This window comes from Cetorhinus maximus, chromosome 14 (genome assembly GCF_964194155.1).
Source record: "Cetorhinus maximus chromosome 14, sCetMax3.hap1.1, whole genome shotgun sequence".
NCBI lineage: Eukaryota > Metazoa > Chordata > Chondrichthyes > Lamniformes > Cetorhinidae > Cetorhinus > Cetorhinus maximus.
The window spans coordinates 76411705-76432031 of record NC_135892.1 but is presented as its reverse complement, the minus strand read 5'-3'; the positions used below and the strand labels follow the sequence as shown (position 1 = coordinate 76432031).

Genomic DNA, 20327 nt, shown 5'->3' with positions numbered 1-20327 from the left:
TCTAGAGCAGTGTTTTTCAACCAGGATTCCCTATGCACCCCTAAAGGGTTTCATGTGATTTTTCAGGTGATTTGAAAATTGTACCCAACTTTTCAAGATATATTGTTCTTATATTTAATGAAAAATAATCATTCATTCAATTGGTTTTACTTTGTTTTCATTTTTGTTTTATAATTAATATATTTTATATGTATATACAGTAGGAGGGAAGGAGGAGCGGATTGAGGTTCCGCAGAATTTCACAAAACATTATAGGGTTCCTTAATAAAAACATTGAAAATCACTCACCTAGGGTGTATGCCTTCAGATATGTGACTTATTCTTATGATTTCTGTCTTTTTTTCATAATTCATTTTAACAACCAATTATTGTATATCATCCTCTAGTAAGCCTGCATTTCACTTCCACTTTATTTGTTTAAAAAAGCCAAATATTTAATAATTCCTGCATAGTTTTATCCTCCATAATTAGATTTTTCCTTCGCCCCTGGAATACTACCATCATTTTTTTCATTTTGTTATTTTTATTATAACATTTTATGTAACTAACTGCTAGCCCCTTTCAATGTTTCTTTCTGCTGCTAACTTCAAATTTATCATATGCAGTTTGGAAAACAGCAATCTGTTTGCCACTTGCTTCTGTGATTTATTGCTGCAAATATCCGCTTTTTAAGAGTTACAAAGATGAACATCAGGAAGGAGTGATGCAGGCGCCCCCTCCCCTCTCCAGCTCAGTCTGTCTGGCTTGAGACTTGGTAAATACGTGGCAGATATGTAGAATATTGTCCATATGGTGACCTCTGTGCAAAAATGAACCTTGGTATAAATAGGTTTGCACTGTTTTTCCTTAAGTCTCCCAGCACTGATTTGAACAAACTAAATTGATCTTTTTCTTGCACCAGAACTACTTTAATTCCCTGAGATGACTGAGCAATGTGTTATCATGTGGAATGTGGGGTAAGGATAAGGGGTGTACCGGAAGTGGGGGGAGGCTTTGGTGTGACACTCGGAAGTAGTGCCAGTACCAGTACCACTTCATCGTGGGAGCGAGTTTGAGCGAAGCAGTTGAGGAACGGTGGTGGTAGCAGTCGGTTGGGTTGCAGTTATTAACAGGACGGCAGATGGCTCTGAGGCTGTCAGTGAATGTCTCCAGCCCTTGTTTAGGTAAGTGTCCGGTCGGGTAAGCGGCCGGGCCGGCCGAGGGGAGTCAACCCTCTTGGCCCCCCACAGCACACGGCATTGCATCATGTGTGGGGCAGACTGATCTTGGAGCCTGGGATTAGCACCCCTGCAGGCATGTCCTGGAGGAGGGGACTCTGCGTTTCAATATACAGAGTATGGCGTGCTTTAAACTTTAATTAATGTCAGTTATTGACAATTTGTGTTCATCTTCTGACATTTAAACAAAAAACAAAATTGTGTGACCCCCCTCCACAATGTTGAAAGGAAGAAAGATAGGGTCATGTTTCGGGTACAGTCCCTTCGCCGGCATTTTTATTCTACAGTATTTGCAAATTTTTTGCCTTGTTAATCTGGTTTCACTTTCGCTGTTTCTAACTGTACCAATATTGGAGTTAATATTTCTCGAGGAAGTTGTTTTAAATATGTAAAAACAGTACTGTTATACTATGAATTTTGTCCATTGAATTAGCTTTGCACTTTTGACCATTTTCTGCATTGATTGAATTCTTGCTTTACAGTGCTTGTTTTTAAAGTGGTTTGTTCTGGTAAAATTATTTCAAGCTGATTTAAATGCTTTAAATTTCAGTTTAATTATTCTCCCTCAAAATTATGATTTCAAATTTTACTGAAACCAATTGAGTTTACATAAATTTTTTTTAAGGTGGGGTGATGTGGTGCAATTTATATTCTGGGGGTATGGCAGCCATGGTTTGAGCTATGCAGACTAATTTTTAATTGGACGATGAATGGGGTGTGGTTTTGAATTTTTTAAAAAAAAATGTTGCTTTTAGCATGAAAATTGCTATTATTAAGTCTGCCCTGAAAGAGTGGTGTGGCAGTGATTTTTTATTTTAATTCGCTCATGGGATGTGGCTGTCCCTGGCAAGGCCAGCATTTATTGTACATCCCTGATTGCCCTTGAGAAGGTGGTGGTGAGCTGCTTTCTTAAACAGTTACAAGCCATGTAAGTGCTGTTAAGGAGGGTGTTCCAGCATTTTCACCCAGCGACAGCGAAAGAATGGTGATATATTTCCAAGTCAGGATGATATGTGACTGGGAGGTGAACTTACAGGTGGTGGTATTCCCATGTATCTGCTGCCTTTACCCTTCTAGGTGGTAGAGGTCACGGTTTTGGAAGGTGTGGTCCAAAGAGCCTCGGCGAGTTGCTGCAGTGCAGATGGCACACTCATGATGGAGGAAGTGAATGATTGGTGGTGGATGAGGTGCCAGTCAAGAGAGCTGCTTTGTTTTGAATGATGTCAAGCTTCTGAGTGTTGTTGATGCTGCACTCATCCAGGCAACTGGGGAATATTCCATTGCAGTCCTGTGTTTTGCCTTGTAGAGTGTGGACAGGTTTTGGGAAGTTAGGAGGTAAGTTACTTGCTGCAAAATTTCCAGCCCCTGACCTCTTGTAGCCACAGTATTTATCTGATTGGTCCAGTTCTGTTTCTGGTCACTGGTAGCCCTCACGATATTGATGGAGAAGGATTCAATGAAGGTTAAGCTGCTGAATGTCAAGGGTAGGTGGTGAGGTTCTCTTATTGGCAGTGGTCATTTCCTGCCACTTAAGTAGCAAGTAACATGCATGCCACATATTGGCCCAAACCTAAATGTTGGCCAAGTCTTGCCATATACAGGTGTAGACTGCTTTATTATATGTGGAGTTGTGAACACTGCGATCATCAGCAAACGTCCCCACTTTCTACCTTATGATACAGGGAAGGTCATTGAAGCAGCTGAAGATGGTTGGGTCTGGGAAATTACCCTGGTGAACTCCTGCAGTGATGTCCTGGGGTTGAGATAATTGACTTCTAAAGACCACCTTACTTTGTCCTAGGTATGACATTAGCGAGTGGAGAGTTTTTCTCTCTGATTCCCATTGATTCTGGCTTCTTGGTGCCATGCTCAGCCTTGATGTCAAAGGCAGTAACTTTTGCCTCATGTCCTGAATTTGGCTTTTGTCCATGTTTTAGACCAAGGCTGTAATGATGTCCAGAGTGGATTAATCCTGGTGGACCCAAATTGAACCTTGGTGAACAGGTTATTGCTGAGTAAGTGCTGCTTGATAGCACTGTTGACATCTTTCATCATACGAACATTCAAACCATATGAGCCGTTCAGCCCCTCGACCCTGCTTCACCATTTATTAAGATTGTGGCAGATCTGGTAGTAAGCTGAAACCTTCATTCCACCTATCCCTGATAACCGATCATCCCCTTGCTTACCAAGGATCTATCCACCTCTGCCTTAAAAAATGGTCAAAGACTCTGCTTCCACCACTTTTTCAGGATGTGTCCCAAAGGCTCATGACCCTCTGAGTGAAAAATGTATGTCTCATCTGTTTTAAATGGGTGGCCCCTTATTTTTAAACAGTGACCCCTAGTTCTAGATTCTCCCACAAGAGGAAACATCCTCTCCACATCAGCCCTGTCAAGACCACGCAGGATCTTGTGTTTCAGTCAAGTTGCCTCTTACTCTTCTAAACTCCAAGCCTAGCCTGTCCAACTTTTCTTCATAAGACAACCCACCTATTCCTGGAATTAGTCCGGTAAACCTTCTCTGAATTGCTTCCAGAATATTTATATCTTTCCTTAAATAAGGTGACCAATACTGTACACAGTACTCTAAATATGGTCTCATTATTATTTTTTTATTCATTCACGGGATATCGGCTTTGCTGGCTGGGCCAGCATTTATTGCCCATCCCTAGTTGCCCTTGAGAAGGTGGTGGTGAGCTGCCTTCTTGAACCGCTGCAGTCCATGTGGTGTAGGTACACCCACAGTGCTGTTAGGAAGGGAATTCCAGGATTTTGACTCAGCAAAGTGAAGGAACGGCGATATATTTCCAAGTTAGGATGGAGAGTGACTTGGAGGTGGTGGTGTTCCCAACTATCTGCTGCCCTTGTCCTTCTAGATGGTAGTGGTCGTGGGTTTGAAAGGTGCTGTCTTAGGAGCCTTGGTGAATTCCTGCATCGCATCTTGTAGATGGTACATGCTGCTGCTACTGTGCGTTGGTAGTGGAGATAGTGAATGTTTGTGGATGTGGTGCCAATCAAGCGGACTGCTTTGTCCTAGATGGTGTCCAGCTTCTTCAGTGTTGTAGGAGCTGCACTCATCCAGGCAAGTGGGGAGTTTTCCATCACACTCCTGACTTGTGCCTTGTAGATAGTGGACAGGCTTTGGGGAGTCAGGAGGCGAGTTACTTGTCACACGATTCCTAGCCTCTGACCTGCTCTCGTAGCTGCAGTATTTATATGGCTAGTCCAGTTCAGTTTCTGGTCAATGGTAACCCCCAGGATGTTGATAGTGGGGGATTCAGTGATGGTAAAGCCATTGAACATCAAGGGGTGATGGTTGGATTGTCTCTTGTTGGAGATGGTCATTGCCTGACACATGTGTGGCGCAAATGTTGCTTGCCACTTGTCAGCCCAAGTCTGGATATTGTCCAGGTCTTGCTGCATTTAGACATGGACTGCTTCAGTATCTGAGGAGTCGCGAGTGGTGCTGAACATTGTGCAATCATCAGCAAACATCCCCAATTCTGACCTTATGATGGAAGGAAGGTCATTGATGAAGCAGCTGAAGATGGTTGGGCCTGGGACACTACTCTGAGGAACTCATGCAGTGATGTCCTGGAGCTGAGATAGCTGACCTGCAACAACCACACCCATCTTCCTTTGTGCTAGATATGACTCCAACCAGCAGAGACTTTTCCCCCTGATTCCCATTGGCTCCAGTTTTGCTAGGGCTCCTTGATGTCACACTTGGTCAAATGTGGCCTTGATGTCAAGGGCAGTCACCCTCACTTCACCTCGGGAGTTCAGCTCTTTTGTCCATGTTTGAACCAAGGCTGTAATGAGGTCGGGAGCTGAATGGCCCTGGCAGAACCCAAACTGGGCATCAATGAGTAGGTTATTGATAAGCAAGTACCACTTGATAGCACTGTTGATGACTGCTTCCATTACTTTACTGATGATGGAGAGTAGGCTAATGGGGCAGTAATTGGCTAGGTTGGATTTGTCCTGCTTTTTATGTACAGGGTATATCTGGGCAATTTTCCACCTAGCTGGGTAGATGCCAGTGTTGTAGCTGTACTGGAACAGCTTGTCTAGGGGCGTGGCAAGTTCTGGAGCACAAGTCTTCAGTACTATTGCCGGAATATTGTCAGGGCCCATAGCCTTTGCAGTATCCAGTACCTTCAGCTGTTTCTTGATATCACGTGGATTGAATCGAATTGGCTGAAGACTGGCATCCGTGATGCTGGGGACCTCCAGAGGAGCTGCGATGGATCATCCACTCAGCACTAGTGCTCTGTACAACTGAAGCTTAACCTCCCTACTTTTGTATTCACTTTCCCTCACAATAAATGATAACATTCTATTAGTTTTTCTAATTGCTTGCTGTATTTGCATACTAGCCTTTTGTGATTCATGCACTAGGAGACTCAGATCCCTCTGCACCTCAGAACTCCGCAATCTCTCACCATTTAGATAATATGCTTCTCTTTTATTCTTCCTGCCAAAATGCACAATTTCACATTTTCCCACCTTAAACTCTATTTGCCAGACCTTTGCCCAATCACTTAACCTATCTACGTCCTTTTGTAGTCTCCTTATGTCACTGAGATTCAATTACAATGGTAATTGACCAGATTGAATTTGTTTTGCTTTTAGTGGACAAAACACACCTTGACAATTTTCCACTTTATCAAGTAGATGCCAGTTTTTTTAGCTGTACTAGAACATCTTGGTCAGGCATGTGGCTATTTCTGGTGCACTACAAGTCTTCAGCACTACAGCTAATATGTTTTTGGAGCCCATAGTCTTTTCTGTGTTTAATGCACTCAGTCCTTTCGTGATATCATGTGGAGTGAATCTTCCAAACTGCAACCTGTACCATCTAAAAAGATAAAGGCAGCAGATGCCATGGGATCACCACCACCTGCAAGTTCCCCTCCAAGACACATCCCATCTTGACTTGGAACTATATCGCTGTTCTTTCATTGCTGAGTCAAAACCCTGGAACTCCCTTTCTAAAGCACTGTGGGTGTTGCTACAACACATGGACTGTAGCAGTTTAAGAAGGCAGCGCACCACCACCTTCTCGAGGGCAGTTAGGGATGGGCAATAAATGCTGGACTAGTCAGTAATGCCCACATCTCATGAATTAATAAAAAAAAAGTTGGCTGAAGATTGATATCTGTGATCCTGGGGACCTCAGGAGGAGATGGAAAATCCACTTGACGTTCCTGGCTGACGGTGGTTACAAACACTCCATCTTTGCCTTTTGCAATTGTGCGCTGTGTTCCACCGACATTAAGAATGCAGACATTCATGGAGCCATCACCTCCTATTAGTTTAATTGTCCACCACCATTCAAGACTGGATGTGGCAGGACTGCAGAGTTTTGTCCTGATCTGTTAGTTGTAAGATCGCTTGGCTCTGTCTATAGCATACAGTTTAGTGTGCATGTCGCCCTTTGTCGTAGGGTTGTTCCCCTGGCTTGGTGGTCGTGGTAGAGCGAGGGATATGCTGGGCCATAAGGTTACAGATTGTGGTGGAATAAAATTTTGCTGCTGCTGATGGTCTGCAGGGCTTAATGGATGCTCAGTTTTGAGCTGCCAGGTATGTTCTGAATCTATCCCATTTAGCACAGTGTTAGTCCCACACAATATGATGGAGCGTTTCCTCAGTGTAAAGACAAAGCTTTGTTTTCACAAGGACTATTCTGTGGTCATGGACAGATACATCTGCGACAGGCAGATTGGTGATAATGAGGACAAGTAGGTTCTTTCCTTGTTTTTTTTTACCACGTGCTGCAGGCTCAGTCTGGAAAATGTTATGTCCTTCAAATTTTGGCTAGCTTGGTTAGTAGGCCACTTGTTGATAGGCATTGAAGTTACCTGGCCCCAAGTATGTTCTATGTCTTTGCTACTCTCAATTCTTCAAGTGGTGTTCAACATGGAAGGTTACTGATTCATCAGTTGAGGGCAGGTGATGAGCAGTAATTAACAGGCAGTTTCCTTGCCCATATTTGACATGATGTCATGGGATTTCATGAGGTCAGGAGTAAATGTTGAGAACTCAGTGCCATTTTTTCCTTGCTGTAATACCACTATGCAGCCGCAACTGGTGGAATGGTGATGGAGGAGTCTAGAATGTTGGCTGAAAGATATAATTATGTGAATATGACTGTCAGGCTGCTGCTTGACTAATCTGTGAGACAGCTCTCCCAATGTTGGCACAAGTCCCTACTTAACAAGGAACACTTTGCAGGGTCAGCTGGGCTGAGTGTGCCTTTGTACCCAGTGCCTAGGTCAATGGTGGGTGGTCTGTTCAATTTTATTCTTAAACTTTTATTGCTCTTTGACACAACTGAGTGACTTGTTAGGCCTTTTCAGAGGACATTTAAGAGTCAACCCATTGCTGGGTGCGAGGTCACATATAGAGCAGACTAGGTCACCATTATTGATTGTAGATTTTTGTTCCAGATTTTTGTTTAATTTAATTTAAATTCCCCAGCTGCTGCAGTGGGATTTGAACTCATGCCTCCAGAGCATTAGTCCAGACCTCTGGATTACTGGTCCATTCACATTATGTGGGAAGGATTAAGAGGCACCTTGGTTAAGGAAATAGGGTGGCAATAATGAGGAAGGAATGGAAAGAAAGGGGAGAGAGATGGGATGTCTTTGGACAAGCAAATCTGAAGGAATGACGGGCAGCGATGATGGTTTTTGCTCATTGGGACTGGGTGAGATAGACCTGTCATTGTATCAGATTCTTCCGAATTGTTTATGGCTAATGTTGCAATGCAGTGCTCTAACTTGTAATTCAGCACAAAACTGAGCACTCTGATATTAAACCCACATTTGTTGATATGAGTACTCTATGCACACTTTGCATTGGGGGTGGGATGGGGGAAAAGCTCTCTACTCTTTGACTCTTGCCTTCTGTACCCATATACTCTGCACTTAGCTAAATGGGGTATGGCCCTATAGGGTGAGAGCATGCATTCATATTGAGTAAGCTGCAATTCTACTTCTGAATTTTTCAGCAATTTGGTTTGGAGATTATTGAGCAGTGTGATGTAATTTTGTGAATGTTGTAGTGAGTTTACACCTACCCTCATGAAGGTGGTGGTTTCCTGGGTATGGTGCCGACTGCCCATCAGCTCTGTGCCTAAAAGCCATTCTTCACAAGTTAGCTCTGTGGTAAATCTGAGCATGTCCTTGGACTGAGGCTTGATATTTTTACACCCAACCCTGTTAACATATGTGTCCATATATACACTCTCCAGCAGGGGTTAGTGATGAATGGGAGTGCTGACTGGTTTTTCTTCTAAACATTCCTATTGTTGCTTACAGACACTAAAACCAGTTTTCATGATCACTTGATATCAGCTGAGTCAGTGTGAATTAGGCTTCAGGATCAACTCTATTGGGCAGTGTAACTACATTTATCGCAGGTGGGGACAGGATTGACTTTATCCATCAAATATGGAATAGTCTGCTGAGAGAAATTCTTTGGTCTTACACTTTCATTACGTCCTTTGCTTTTTGCTGCACCACAGTACATTTTGGGAATCTAAGAAATATTGAAGTTCTACCTCTACAGAAACTGGTTGAATGGGAAAGTGACTAGTTTAGTGAAACTCAAACCATCTTGTGGTACCTTGGTTTTTTTGCTATATTTAACATACCATACAGCACAGGAGTCTTAAATGTCCGCCTGATGCTAGTTGATTGCTGAAAGATGGTGCTTTCAAAGCCCCAGTGTTTAAGATTTACATTTTCAACAATGTTCCTTGAAATTGCATGATAGTGCATTTCTTTTGGAAATTCAGATGATGCAAACTAAATACATTGCTTAAGAAAATATTTAGACCATTGACTGGAGTCTATTTCAGTTGGTTGTATCTGTGACTTGTTTGGAATTGAAGGGGTTTATATTCATTTACATTTCGCCTGTAATGTTTAAAGTTTTAAGTTTTAATGATGAAAATTTGTGTGTACATACTGGTGTCTCACTTTTTGTTGGGATTTATGTACTTCAAAGCATCTGCATGATGTTTTATGCAGAATATAATGTGATGCCAATGGGGAGTGTTGTTGTTAGCCAGCTTTTCAAAGCCAGCTATTCCAAAATGTAATGTAGGAAGAGAGACCTGAGCAAAATGTCTGCTCCCAGCCTCCCTCCAAATTAATGTATAACTAAGAGTGACTAAAAACTGTTGATTTTATGACGAGCTCTGTACTTGACAAAAAGCTTGTATTTGTGAGATATCCCTTTAAATTTAAAGTGAAACTAAGATCATTCTATAAAGGGGGGGTGGGGGCTAATTGGATTTCCTGGTACTGACAGCACTTCCGAAGCTAGACTCTGATTGAGGTTGCCACGGGGATGAAAGCTAGGTTTAAAAAAACACTAATATAAGTTGATGGGGCGGGGTGGGTGTCTTATTTCTATCTGTCGTTCTGCAGCGGGGCACAGTTGTGGAACTGGGGTGTTTCGGAGAAGCAAGCAAACCTCTCAGTTTTCTGTTTGGCAGCAAAAGAAAATAGAAATTCAGAGGTTCTTGGTGAAGCAACGTGCAAACTAGCTAAGAGGGACTGAATCCTAAAAGTGGTGTGAATAGCTTCGGCATGCTAAAGAGCTGAGTGTTTGTATCAGGTGGCCAGACCATGAACTGGCTGTTGTTGGTTGGTCAGTTGAAAAGTAACTCTGCAAAGCTACGCCATCAAAATTTTTGCAACTCAAAGGAGAGAGGATTTATAGACGTGTACCTTTTCAGTGTTAACTGTATCCGGGGACGTCGGATGGAATAAGGCTACTGACACGAGGGCCAAATCCATTGAGTGGGAAAAGTGAAAGATTCTACGTACCGGAGGCAGGGTTAAAGAACTTGAATCTGCACTTGGCACCACATCTGTGTGGGACTGACGCTGAGAGAGTTGTGAGACCGATCTGTGTTGTATCAATTTATTTAAAGAGAAATTCATTGTTTCTGTTGAAATACCATCCTTTTGTTTATGCACACTTAATAATGAAGCTGATTTTGTGTTTGACTTACAGTAAAAGTTTTAAAAAGTCAAACCTTATCCATTGATACCTTCGTTGGCATGTTTGGAGATTCCTTGTCATGTTATTGGTCTCTACAGGGGTGGTAACAATGTACAGAAGTCTATTTTGTATAACATTTACCTTATGCCAATTTATAATATCGTACACTACTATTCACTTTACTGATTACATGCAAACATTGAGTTCGTGAGAGACTGTGTGCAAAATTCCTGATTAATGGATTTTTGTTTTTTAAATTTAAGTTCATTACTTGACTCTTTAGCTTGGAAAAAATCTATTCTTGGATCCATTATCCACATTCCAATAGTAGAAAAAAACCAAACTGCCATAGGCTTTTCTATCTGAAATTGGTGATTAAATAAGATTAGCTGGCCATTCTTATCTCTCCCACATCCTAGGATAGTCATATTCTGCTTGGGCTGGTTTTTGAATGATACTGCAGCATTGTGTAAAGAAAATCTAAATGATCCAATTCTAAGTCTTTCAACCTGTTACGTTGCAACTGAAATAGATCTTCCTTAAAAGTAGTAAGAGGCCATCAGTATTGATTGTGGGAGTAGCCAGTCTAGCTGCTTTGATTAGTAGAATTGCTGCAGTGCAGATGAGATGCACACTGTCAAGGTGAGGTGTGACTGAAATATCATGTACACCTCTGATCCTTGACCTATCCACTGAAAAGTTAGAATGAGGTGACTGCTAGTAAATGGTGGATCCTCTATTGTACATACCTCCTAATGCTGTCTAGCATCACAGGATTGGTTGGAAAGGTCTGTGGGTTATATATTATTTTAGGTGACATTTCATCTTGCATCCAATCTGCAATGCAGCAATTCCACTAGCCAGTAGAGCTAGGCTGGATACTGAAATAACCTAGCATTTCTGTTTTCACTTTTGAAGCTTAAGCTCATACTTTGTTTGATGTACAACTTAAATCTCTTAAAATCTTCCCATTCCTGTGGCTTTGAGGTTCCCTTATGTTCCTTTCCTAACCGAGATGTCAGGTGAACTGTTCAAGGCCTATTAAAATACAGTGTGAAATTATGGAACTTCACATCCTTGTCACTTTTCAGACAAGCTAAACTTGAATAATTTTGCTGGAAAGGAGCAGGAACAAAGTTTTGAGGGAGGGTTAATCATTTTATTTTGAAACGCCAGTACAGCTGAATTTGCAAGATTGATATGGGAACCATTGCTCAGAGCTGAAAGCATTTTTGAAGTGTCTTATCCAATTACAGCCCTTCAGTAATTTTAAAATCAGTCAATTTCTATACAATCAAAATCTATTTTTATAAATATATTTTAAAATGCCAAAATAAATTTCTGGTTGGAGCTTGCAGTTGTCACTGTTCACTTTTAGGAAAGAAACAGCAAACCTTTTATATGCAGGATTTGTAAAGAAACCATTTTTGCAAATAAAGGGAGGGGAGAGTTTGTGATAGTAAATATAGCTTTAAATCTCTGTCAAGCACGAGTTAATTTTAGTGTTCAAATCACACTATTGCAAACATTGACCAGAAGAATTGAGTATTGAGGATCAGGGAATTAATATTTAATTTTATGTAACTTGTGTAAATTGTCATGCAATGTAGCCATATCAGCTATTCACTGCAAAAATCATTGCATTTGTGCACTAAGTATGGTATTGCCTGCGGATGTGATTTTCTTACTCTAACATTGTGCTTTTATTCATTGTGTAGAAAGTTACTTCACTCAAAGTGGGTATTTAATACAAAACTTAAAGTTCTTTTCTTTTGTAGGTGCATTACTAACTGTGGAACACATCAACAATTCTGTCAGTGTACTGATTGAAGAGGGTAAAGAGAACATACTGCGAATTTCTGAGTAAGTATCCCAGGAAGAGAGGACTTGGTTGCTTCTGTTGCTGCCATTTTAGCTGAATGCGGCAGCCTGGCTGTTTAAACATGGGACAGTCACCACTTCAGGGTTTAACGGTCAATATTTCATTCTTCTGGAAATTATGGAATACCTCTTACAATAAGCTGAACTATTGAAACATTGGTGAATTCAGACCCACAATATGGTTGTCTCTTCACTACCCTGTGAAATGGCCTAGCAAGCCACTCCGTTTTCAAGAAGGCACCTTGCAACCACTTTCTCAAGGGCAATTAGGAATGGGTAATAAATGCTGATCTTGCCAGCCAGATCAATATTCCATGAATTAATTAAGAAAAAAAAAAATACTGGTGGCCTTCCAGGGGATCAACCCTGGTTTAATGAAGTGTGCAGGAGGGCATGCCAGGAGCAGTACCAGGCATACCTAAAAATGAGGTGTCAACCTGGTGAAGCTATAACACAGGTCTACTTGCATGCCAAACAGCATAAGCAGCAAGTGATAGACAGAGCTAAGCGATCCTACAACCAACGGATCAGATCTAAGCTCTGCAATCCTGCTACATCCAGTCGTGAATGGTGGTGGACAATTAAACAACTCACTGGAGAGGGAGGCTCTGCAAATATCCCCTTACTTAATGATGGAGGAGCCCAGCACATCAATGTAAAAGATAAGGCTGAAGCATTAACTACGATCTTCAGCCAGAAGTGCCAAGTGGACGATCTACCTCGGCCTCCTCCAGAGTTCCCCAGCATCACAGATGCCAGTCTTTAGCCAATTCGATTCGCTCCATGTGATATCAAGAAACAGCTGAAGGCACTAGATATTGGAAAGGCTTTGGGCCCTGACAATATTCCGGCAATAGTACTGAAGACTTGTGCTCCAGAACTTGCTGCGCCCCTAGCCAAGCTGTTTCAGTACAACTACAACACTGGCATCTACCCGGCTATGTGGAAAATTGCCCAGGTTTGTCCTGTACACAAAAAAAACAGGACAAATCCAACCCGGCCAATTACCACCCCATCAGTCCAGTATCTCCAATCTCAGTAAAGTAATGGAAGGGGTCATCAACAGTGCTATCGAGCAGCACTTGCTTACCAATACCCTGCTCACTGATGCCCAGTTTGGGTTCTGTCAGCGCCACTCAGCTCCTGACTTCATTACAGCCCTGGTTCAAACATGGATAAAAGAGCTGAACTCCAGAGGTGAGGTGACAGTGACTCCCCTTGACATCAGGGCTGCATTTGACTGAGTGTGGCATCAAGGAGCCCTAGCAAAACTCAAGTCAATGGGAATCGGAGGGGGCGGGGGGTAGGGGGGGGATCTCTCTGCTGGTTGGAGTCATACCTAGCACAAAGGAAAATGGTTCTGGTTGTTGGTCAGTCATCTCATCTCCAGGACATCACTGCAGGAGTTCCTCAGAGTAGTGTCCTAGGCCCAATCATCTTCAGCTGCTTCATCAATGACCTTCCTTCCATCATAAGGTCAGAAGTGGGGATGTTCACTGAAGATTGCACAATGTTCAGCACCATTCGCAACTCCTCAGATACTGAAGCAGTCCATGTCCACATGCAGCAAGACCTGGACAATATCCAGGCTTGGGCTGATAAGTGGTGAGTAACATTCGCGCCACACACAAGTGTCAGGCAATGACTATCTCCGACAAGAGAGAATCCAACCATCGCCCTTTGATATTCAATGGCATTACCATCACTGAATCCCCCACTATTAACATCCTGGGGGTTACCATTGACCAGAAACTGAACTGGACTAGCCATATAAATACTGTGGCTACAAGAGCAGGTCAGAGGTTAGGAATCGTGTGAGTAGCCTACCTCCTGACTCGCCAGAGCCTATCCACCATCCACAAGGCACAAGTCAGGAGTGTGATGGAACACTCCCCACTTGCCTGGATGAGTGCAGCTCCCACAACACCCAAGAAGCTTGACACAGTCCAGAACAAAGCTGCCCACTTGACTGGCACCACATCCACAAACATTCACTCGCCCCACCACCGACGCACAGTAGCAGCAGCGTGTACCATCTACAAGATGCATTGCAGGAATTTACCAAGACTCTGTCAACAGCACCTTCCAAACCCACAAACACTACCATCTGGAAGGGCAAGGGCAGCAGATAAATGGGAACACCGCCTGGAAGTTCCCCTCCAAGTCCCTCACCATCCTGACTTGGAAATATTTCGCCGTTCCTTCACTGTCGCTGGGTCAAAATCCTGGAACTCCCTAACAGCACTGTGGATGTACCTACACCACATAGACTGCAGCAGTTCAAGAAAGCAGCTCACCACCACCTCAAGGGCAATTAGGGATGGGCAATAAATGCTGGCCCAGCCAGCAAAGTCCATTTCCCATGAATGAATAAAATCAAATCACCATGCCTTGTACTTTATTGTTCTGTTTGCCTTTGTACCTATCAAAGTTCCTTCAAAAGCCTACTCAAGACCTGTATCGTTGTCTGTACTTGGGTCACAACTTCAAATTTCTTTACCACTTCCTGCTTAATGTCTACTGCTGTAAAGCATCTTGAGGTGTTTTGTGAAAAATATGTTCCATAGATATAAGCTGTTGTAATAACTGACAGTTGCAACTTTGAAGGAATAATCATTACTTATTTAGCTGATTTTTAATTATTAACAAGGACAAGAGTGCACAAGCCTAAAATTAGAGCTTGGCCATTTAGGAGTGAAAGGAGGAAGCACTTTTCCACACACCCCAAAATGTTTTGGGTTCCAAATCATTTGAAACTTTCAAGATTGAGATTAATGGATTTTTGTCAGTGTGGGTATGAAAGGATATGGAACAAACATGGTTAAATATATTTGAGGTATCGATAACCCATCATCTAAGTAAGTGATAGAACAGTCTCAATGGCCTAGCGCTGTTCTGATATTTCCATAGTTTTTGGTTTTCAGTAACAGCATCTTTTTAACAATGAGTATTTTCAGTGCTGAAGCAAGTGCTACAGCTTTAGAGCGGACTTGATTTTAAAAAAGGTCTAATTTATACCTGACTCAGAATGTGCTAGCAGATGTAGTGATATTCCTGTTTTCCCCAATGTATTAAGGTTACAAAAGTTAAAACACAACCTCAGGTAAGATTTACTTCTTGAACATTTAAGCAAAGCAAATTAGTTTTTGATTAAAGGAGAAAAAGAACATTGCACCTAATCACTCTGTTGAATTTCAGTAATTGACATTGAAAACATTGGCAAAGGCAATTTGATGCGATCATAGAGATTTTTGAAATTGTGAGCATGTCCTGAACAGAAGATATCGGATGTATTAATAACTTAAAAAATACTAGAAATGCTCAGCAGGTCTGCAGCGTCTGTGGAGTGAGAAGCAGAGCCGATGACCTTTCATCAGAACTGGTCAGATCATCGACTTCAAAAGTTTACCCTGTTTCTCTCTCCACAGATGTTGCCAGACCTGCTGAACACTTGCAGCATTATCTATTTTTATGTCAGATTTGCAACATCCACAGTATTTTGCTTTTGGATTAGATATCAAACGTCTGTGTTATAAAACTGATGGTGCAATATCGATGCTGGAGGCACAATGGTTAATACAGCATTTAAAATTCTGTCCTTGAGACAGACCTGATTGTTTGTTTTCATATTTCTATTATCATAATGAATTGAAAATGCAAAATCTAGAATTGTGCCAAGGAGGATGGACTTCACTTCTATGGTGAAACTGGCGTTGTTCTTAGAGCATAGAAGGTTAAGAGGAGGTTTAATAGAGAAGTTCAAAATCATGAAGGGCTCTAATAGAGTAAATAGGCAAGTCTGTTTCTAGCAGCACGAGAGTCAGTAACCAAAAGACACCGATTTATGGTAGCTTTTTTTAAATCGTAATGTCCACAGTATTTTACAAGGGGTCTCACACAGAGCAAGAGTTGTGAATGTGAAAGTTCGGGAGTGCTTTTGGAAGTGTCCTTGTGGTAGTAAGATTGAAGAGAGTTGCAAAGTGCAGGTGAGTGATAACTAAAGCCTGAGTTACTGATGCTGGAGCAGGAGTAATGGGGGTTGGGGCGAGATGATGAGTAGACCAGAATCAGAAGAATGAAGGTGCACTGTGTAGAGCTGTGAGAGACAGTGAGATAGGATGAAGTGAGACCATGGAGGGATTTGTAGAGAAAAACAGAACCTGGAAATCTAGGGAGCTTGAGAGTGAGAACTCACTGGAGCTTGGCATGGACAGCGGTGAATGAGACTTAGCAGGATTTACAGCCAGTGGCGTTCTGAATAACTTCAAATTTATGCATCGCAGAGCTCAGATAGCGGTCTGGAGAATTTTTAGGAGGGAAAACAACTGTGTGGTTGAGGGTTTCATTGACAGATGGGGTCATGCAAAGGTGGAAATGGGTGTTTATGAAAATTGAAATAGGCATTCATAATGATGGACTGGATATGACCTTTCAAACAGGACACTGGTCACACATTGTTGTAAACAGTCTGACCAAACAACAGGGATGGTGAAGGAATTGGGGTATATGTAGTAGGGGTGGGGACGCTAATGTGGACATCTCTGGTGACAGCTGAGTAAAATGGCTTTGATTATGCTAATATTGAGCTGGAACAATAGGCAGTTAGTAAAACAAAAGTCGTATAGTTGGGGATGGGGATGGATAGCTAGACCTAGGTATTATACACATAGAAGCTGATCCGATGCTTATAGATTTTTTTTTAATTATTTATCCTCTGGATGACTGATGAGCCTGACTTTTATTGTCTACTCTTAGTTGCTCTGAAATTGAGAGGTCACTTCAGAAGGCAAGTAAAAGTCAACCATGTTGGTGTGTCCCTGGAGTCACGGATTGGCCAGATTGAGTAATAATGGCAGCCACTTTCATGGTCGGATGCTGATACTAGCTTTTCATTTCCAGATTTTTAAAAAACTGAAATAAAATTCTCAATTCACCATTGTAGGATTTGAACTAATGTTCCTTGGATTTCTAGTCTAGTAACATAACGACTACACTACTGTGCCCTTTAATGTTATTACGAAGTAGATGATAAATAGAAGGGAGCCAAGGATAGAATCATGGAGCATATCACCAGAGATGTGCTGGCCAGTTTGGGGTAGATGGGAATGGAACCATGAAGAGAAATTGTAATGGGAAAGAGCATGGGGGTAATTGCCCATCAAAATTGAAGAGGTTGAGGTTTAATCACCCAGAGGTGACTTTGTTCAGGCCAGAATTGGTATAAAGATGGGACAGAAACCAAACTGAAGAGGGGACGGTATCACTTCTAGGAGAATTGATAGAACAAGGGGAGGTGGCAGCAGGAAGATGATGGCCTCAATTTTGGAGCCAGAAGAAATGCTTAATGAGGACTTAGCATGAGTGGTAAAGAATCAGGTGCCAAAACAAAGATAGTGCTGGAATAGTAAGGGAGCAGGCCAAGATGGCAACCTGGAGATCAGATCCATATTATTCCCCGTAACAATTTAACAGACAATGTCATGAATCATCATGGTGAGAAAGAATGCACATCAATAAACCAGGTTTTGGTCAGATTCTGGATGTCAGTGGACTTAATCATCCAGATGGGATTGTTGGTTTGGAGACACCTTTTTGGAAGATTAAGATGGAAGCCAGATGGATGAGAGAGGCAGGGGAGCAGCACGTTGATCCTCAGGCAGATGTACAGTGAGTAGTGACTTTGATTTAGATTTCTAAATTGTGAGGTAAGCTATATGTAGCTAAGCATTTGAGTCAAAACTTGAGAATGACTGTTGAAAAGTTAAAGGCTGCCTGTTGTTCAGTGTTATCTACTGAATTCCTAATCCATACAACTGACTCACCTTCAATGTACCATATTTTTGACCTTCATTGTAATCAGTTGTATTGTAAGCTTTTAAAAATTCTTTTCGTAAGATGTGGGTGTCATATTTTCTCTTGAACAGAATGGCTTGCTAGGCCATTTCAAAGGGCAGTTTCAACCACATTGCTGTGGGTCTGGAGTCATATGTCGGCCAGACCAGGTAATGATGGCAGACTTCCTTCCCTAAATTACATTAGTGAACCAGACAATTTTTATGACAATTGGCGATAGTCTCATGGCCACCATTACTGAGATTAGCTTTCAGTTCCAGATTTTGTTAATTGAATTTAAACTGCAATAGCTTCCCTGGTGGGATTTAAACCCGTGTCCAGAGAGCATTAGCCGGGCCTCTGGATTATTGGTCCATTGACATTAACCTCTATGCCACCATCTCCCTGTACTGTGCTGCACCCCCCTCAGGGAAAGTTGATTTTTTGGAGTCATATCTAACATCTCCTTTGATATCTTTTTTTATTTGTTCATGGGATGGGGATATTGCTGGCTAGGCCAGCTTTTATTGCTCATCCCTAATTGCCCTTGAGAACATTTAAGGGCAGCTAAGGGTCAACCACATTGCTTGGTTCTGGAGTCACATGTAGGCCAGACCAGGTAAGGACAGCAGATTTCTTTCCCTAAAGGACATTAGTGAAACAGATGCTTTTTTACGACAATTGACGTTGGTTTCATGGCTTTCATTAGACTTTTAATTCCCGATTTTATTTTTTATTGAATTCAGATTTCACCATCTGCCATGGTGGGATTTTAACCCGGGTCCGCAGAGCATTATCCTGGGTCTCTGGATTGTGAGTCCAGTGACAATACTGCTACGCCGCCACCACCTCCCCATCAATTCCTTCTCTACTGCTAGCCTTCGCACCCCCACTACCTACTGATTTGCGCCCATGTTCTCTTTATGCTGCTTCATGTCCTTGATGACCACTTATTTCACCTTACCAATTATGGCCTCATTTATTATTCTGTAGAATGGGTATCTAAACTCTCTCCCATGGGCCAAGTGTTATCTGCAGGCTTTGGTGCTCCAGTTGATGAAACTCAGATGACAACTTTGTATTTGTATTTAAACTTCTTTTCATTTTTGCCCAGTTTGAATTTTGTATGCCTTGAAGTTTGGATAGAGTTGCTTTTGGCACAATTACCTGATGAATAAATCCTAAATTAAAGCACCAAACTGTTAGTATGTATAGTGTGAGGTATATGAAAACTAATGGGAACATAAATTTCAACTTTAAATGAAGTTTACAGGGCTTCATGTGACCAAATGTTAAAAAGCTTGAAGACTACTGATCTGTAGCTACCAAACAGTTGGTAAATTTCAAAAGTACCTTTTGACTTGACACATACACATGAAATAATGAACCACTAATCTTTTCATACAGCTCCCTCACTATTGATATCATCTGCGCTCAAAATCACTCTTAATCATATATATATAGTAAACAGTTGTTAATTAGTGTGTTAGCACTACAGTATACTCTATTTTCAATCTTGCAGAAATGTTGCCTTTAATGATGTGAATTCCATTGTCCGCTACCTGGCTCGGGTAGCTACAGAAAATAAGCTCTATGGCTCCAATCTGCTAGAACGTACTGAGGTAAGAGTTTGAGTCTCTGTAGGGTGGCAAAATGATTGATATATCACCTTGAATATCTTGTGCATGCGGCCAAAGCTGTATTAAATCTCTAGGCATGTTATGTCGTTTGGATCAAACGTGACCAACCTGGAGGATGAACTGAACTGCCTTTACATGAGCACATTCTTCAACTGAAAACAGTAACTTCTCTGAATTGATAGGCTTTTCTGCATTAATTTTAAACCTGGTAGCAGCAAAGAGAGGGTATACATTCTCAGGAGCAATATTTTTTCAATGGAAATATCTGCTTCTTACAGCTATTTTTGATGGCTATATTTGTTTTGAATTCCAGCAAGTTCTGATTGCTGGCTAATTGCTGCTTGTATTTTCAGATGATAATTTAATCATTGTTTAATCATATTTTGTCATTTTTAATTTCCCTTTAAGGTGGAAGGAAATAACTTGTTTTTACTGGCCTTTCACCTTTTTGTCACCACTGTCACTGATATTTACAACCAAACCAAAAAGATTCGTAGAACCACAAGCTGCTTCATTTACTGGTTTCCACAGCTGACCATATTATGGAATTGACATTTTGAAAATTAATAACATGGATAGATTTTTTTATGAATGTATGCTTTTCTGCTTTCTAATATTTATTCCAATAATGTTCCACAGAAAATGTTTAACTGAGTTTCCTTATCAGGCACTATCAAAGCAAAAATTATTTGTGCCTGACTAAACTCAAAAAGTTAAAGAATTCCAATTGAAAG

At 41.6% G+C, this 20327-nt stretch overlaps 1 protein-coding gene across 3 annotated transcripts in view; it reads left to right on the top strand.

Annotated features, from left to right (window-relative positions):
• Window positions 1-1005: 1005 nt before the first annotated feature.
• The window catches only part of eprs1 (glutamyl-prolyl-tRNA synthetase 1), a 72315-nt gene continuing 52993 nt past the window's right edge, over window positions 1006-20327 (top strand). For all 3 annotated transcript variants that reach the window (XM_078557093.1, XM_078557094.1, XM_078557092.1), the window contains exons 1-3: window positions 1006-1163; window positions 12019-12103; window positions 19476-19575. In XM_078557093.1, coding sequence (XP_078413219.1) covers window positions 1121-1163; window positions 12019-12103; window positions 19476-19575 — 228 coding nt within the window. In that variant the 5' untranslated portion in view covers window positions 1006-1120. The remainder of the gene's footprint in view (window positions 1164-12018; window positions 12104-19475; window positions 19576-20327) is intronic.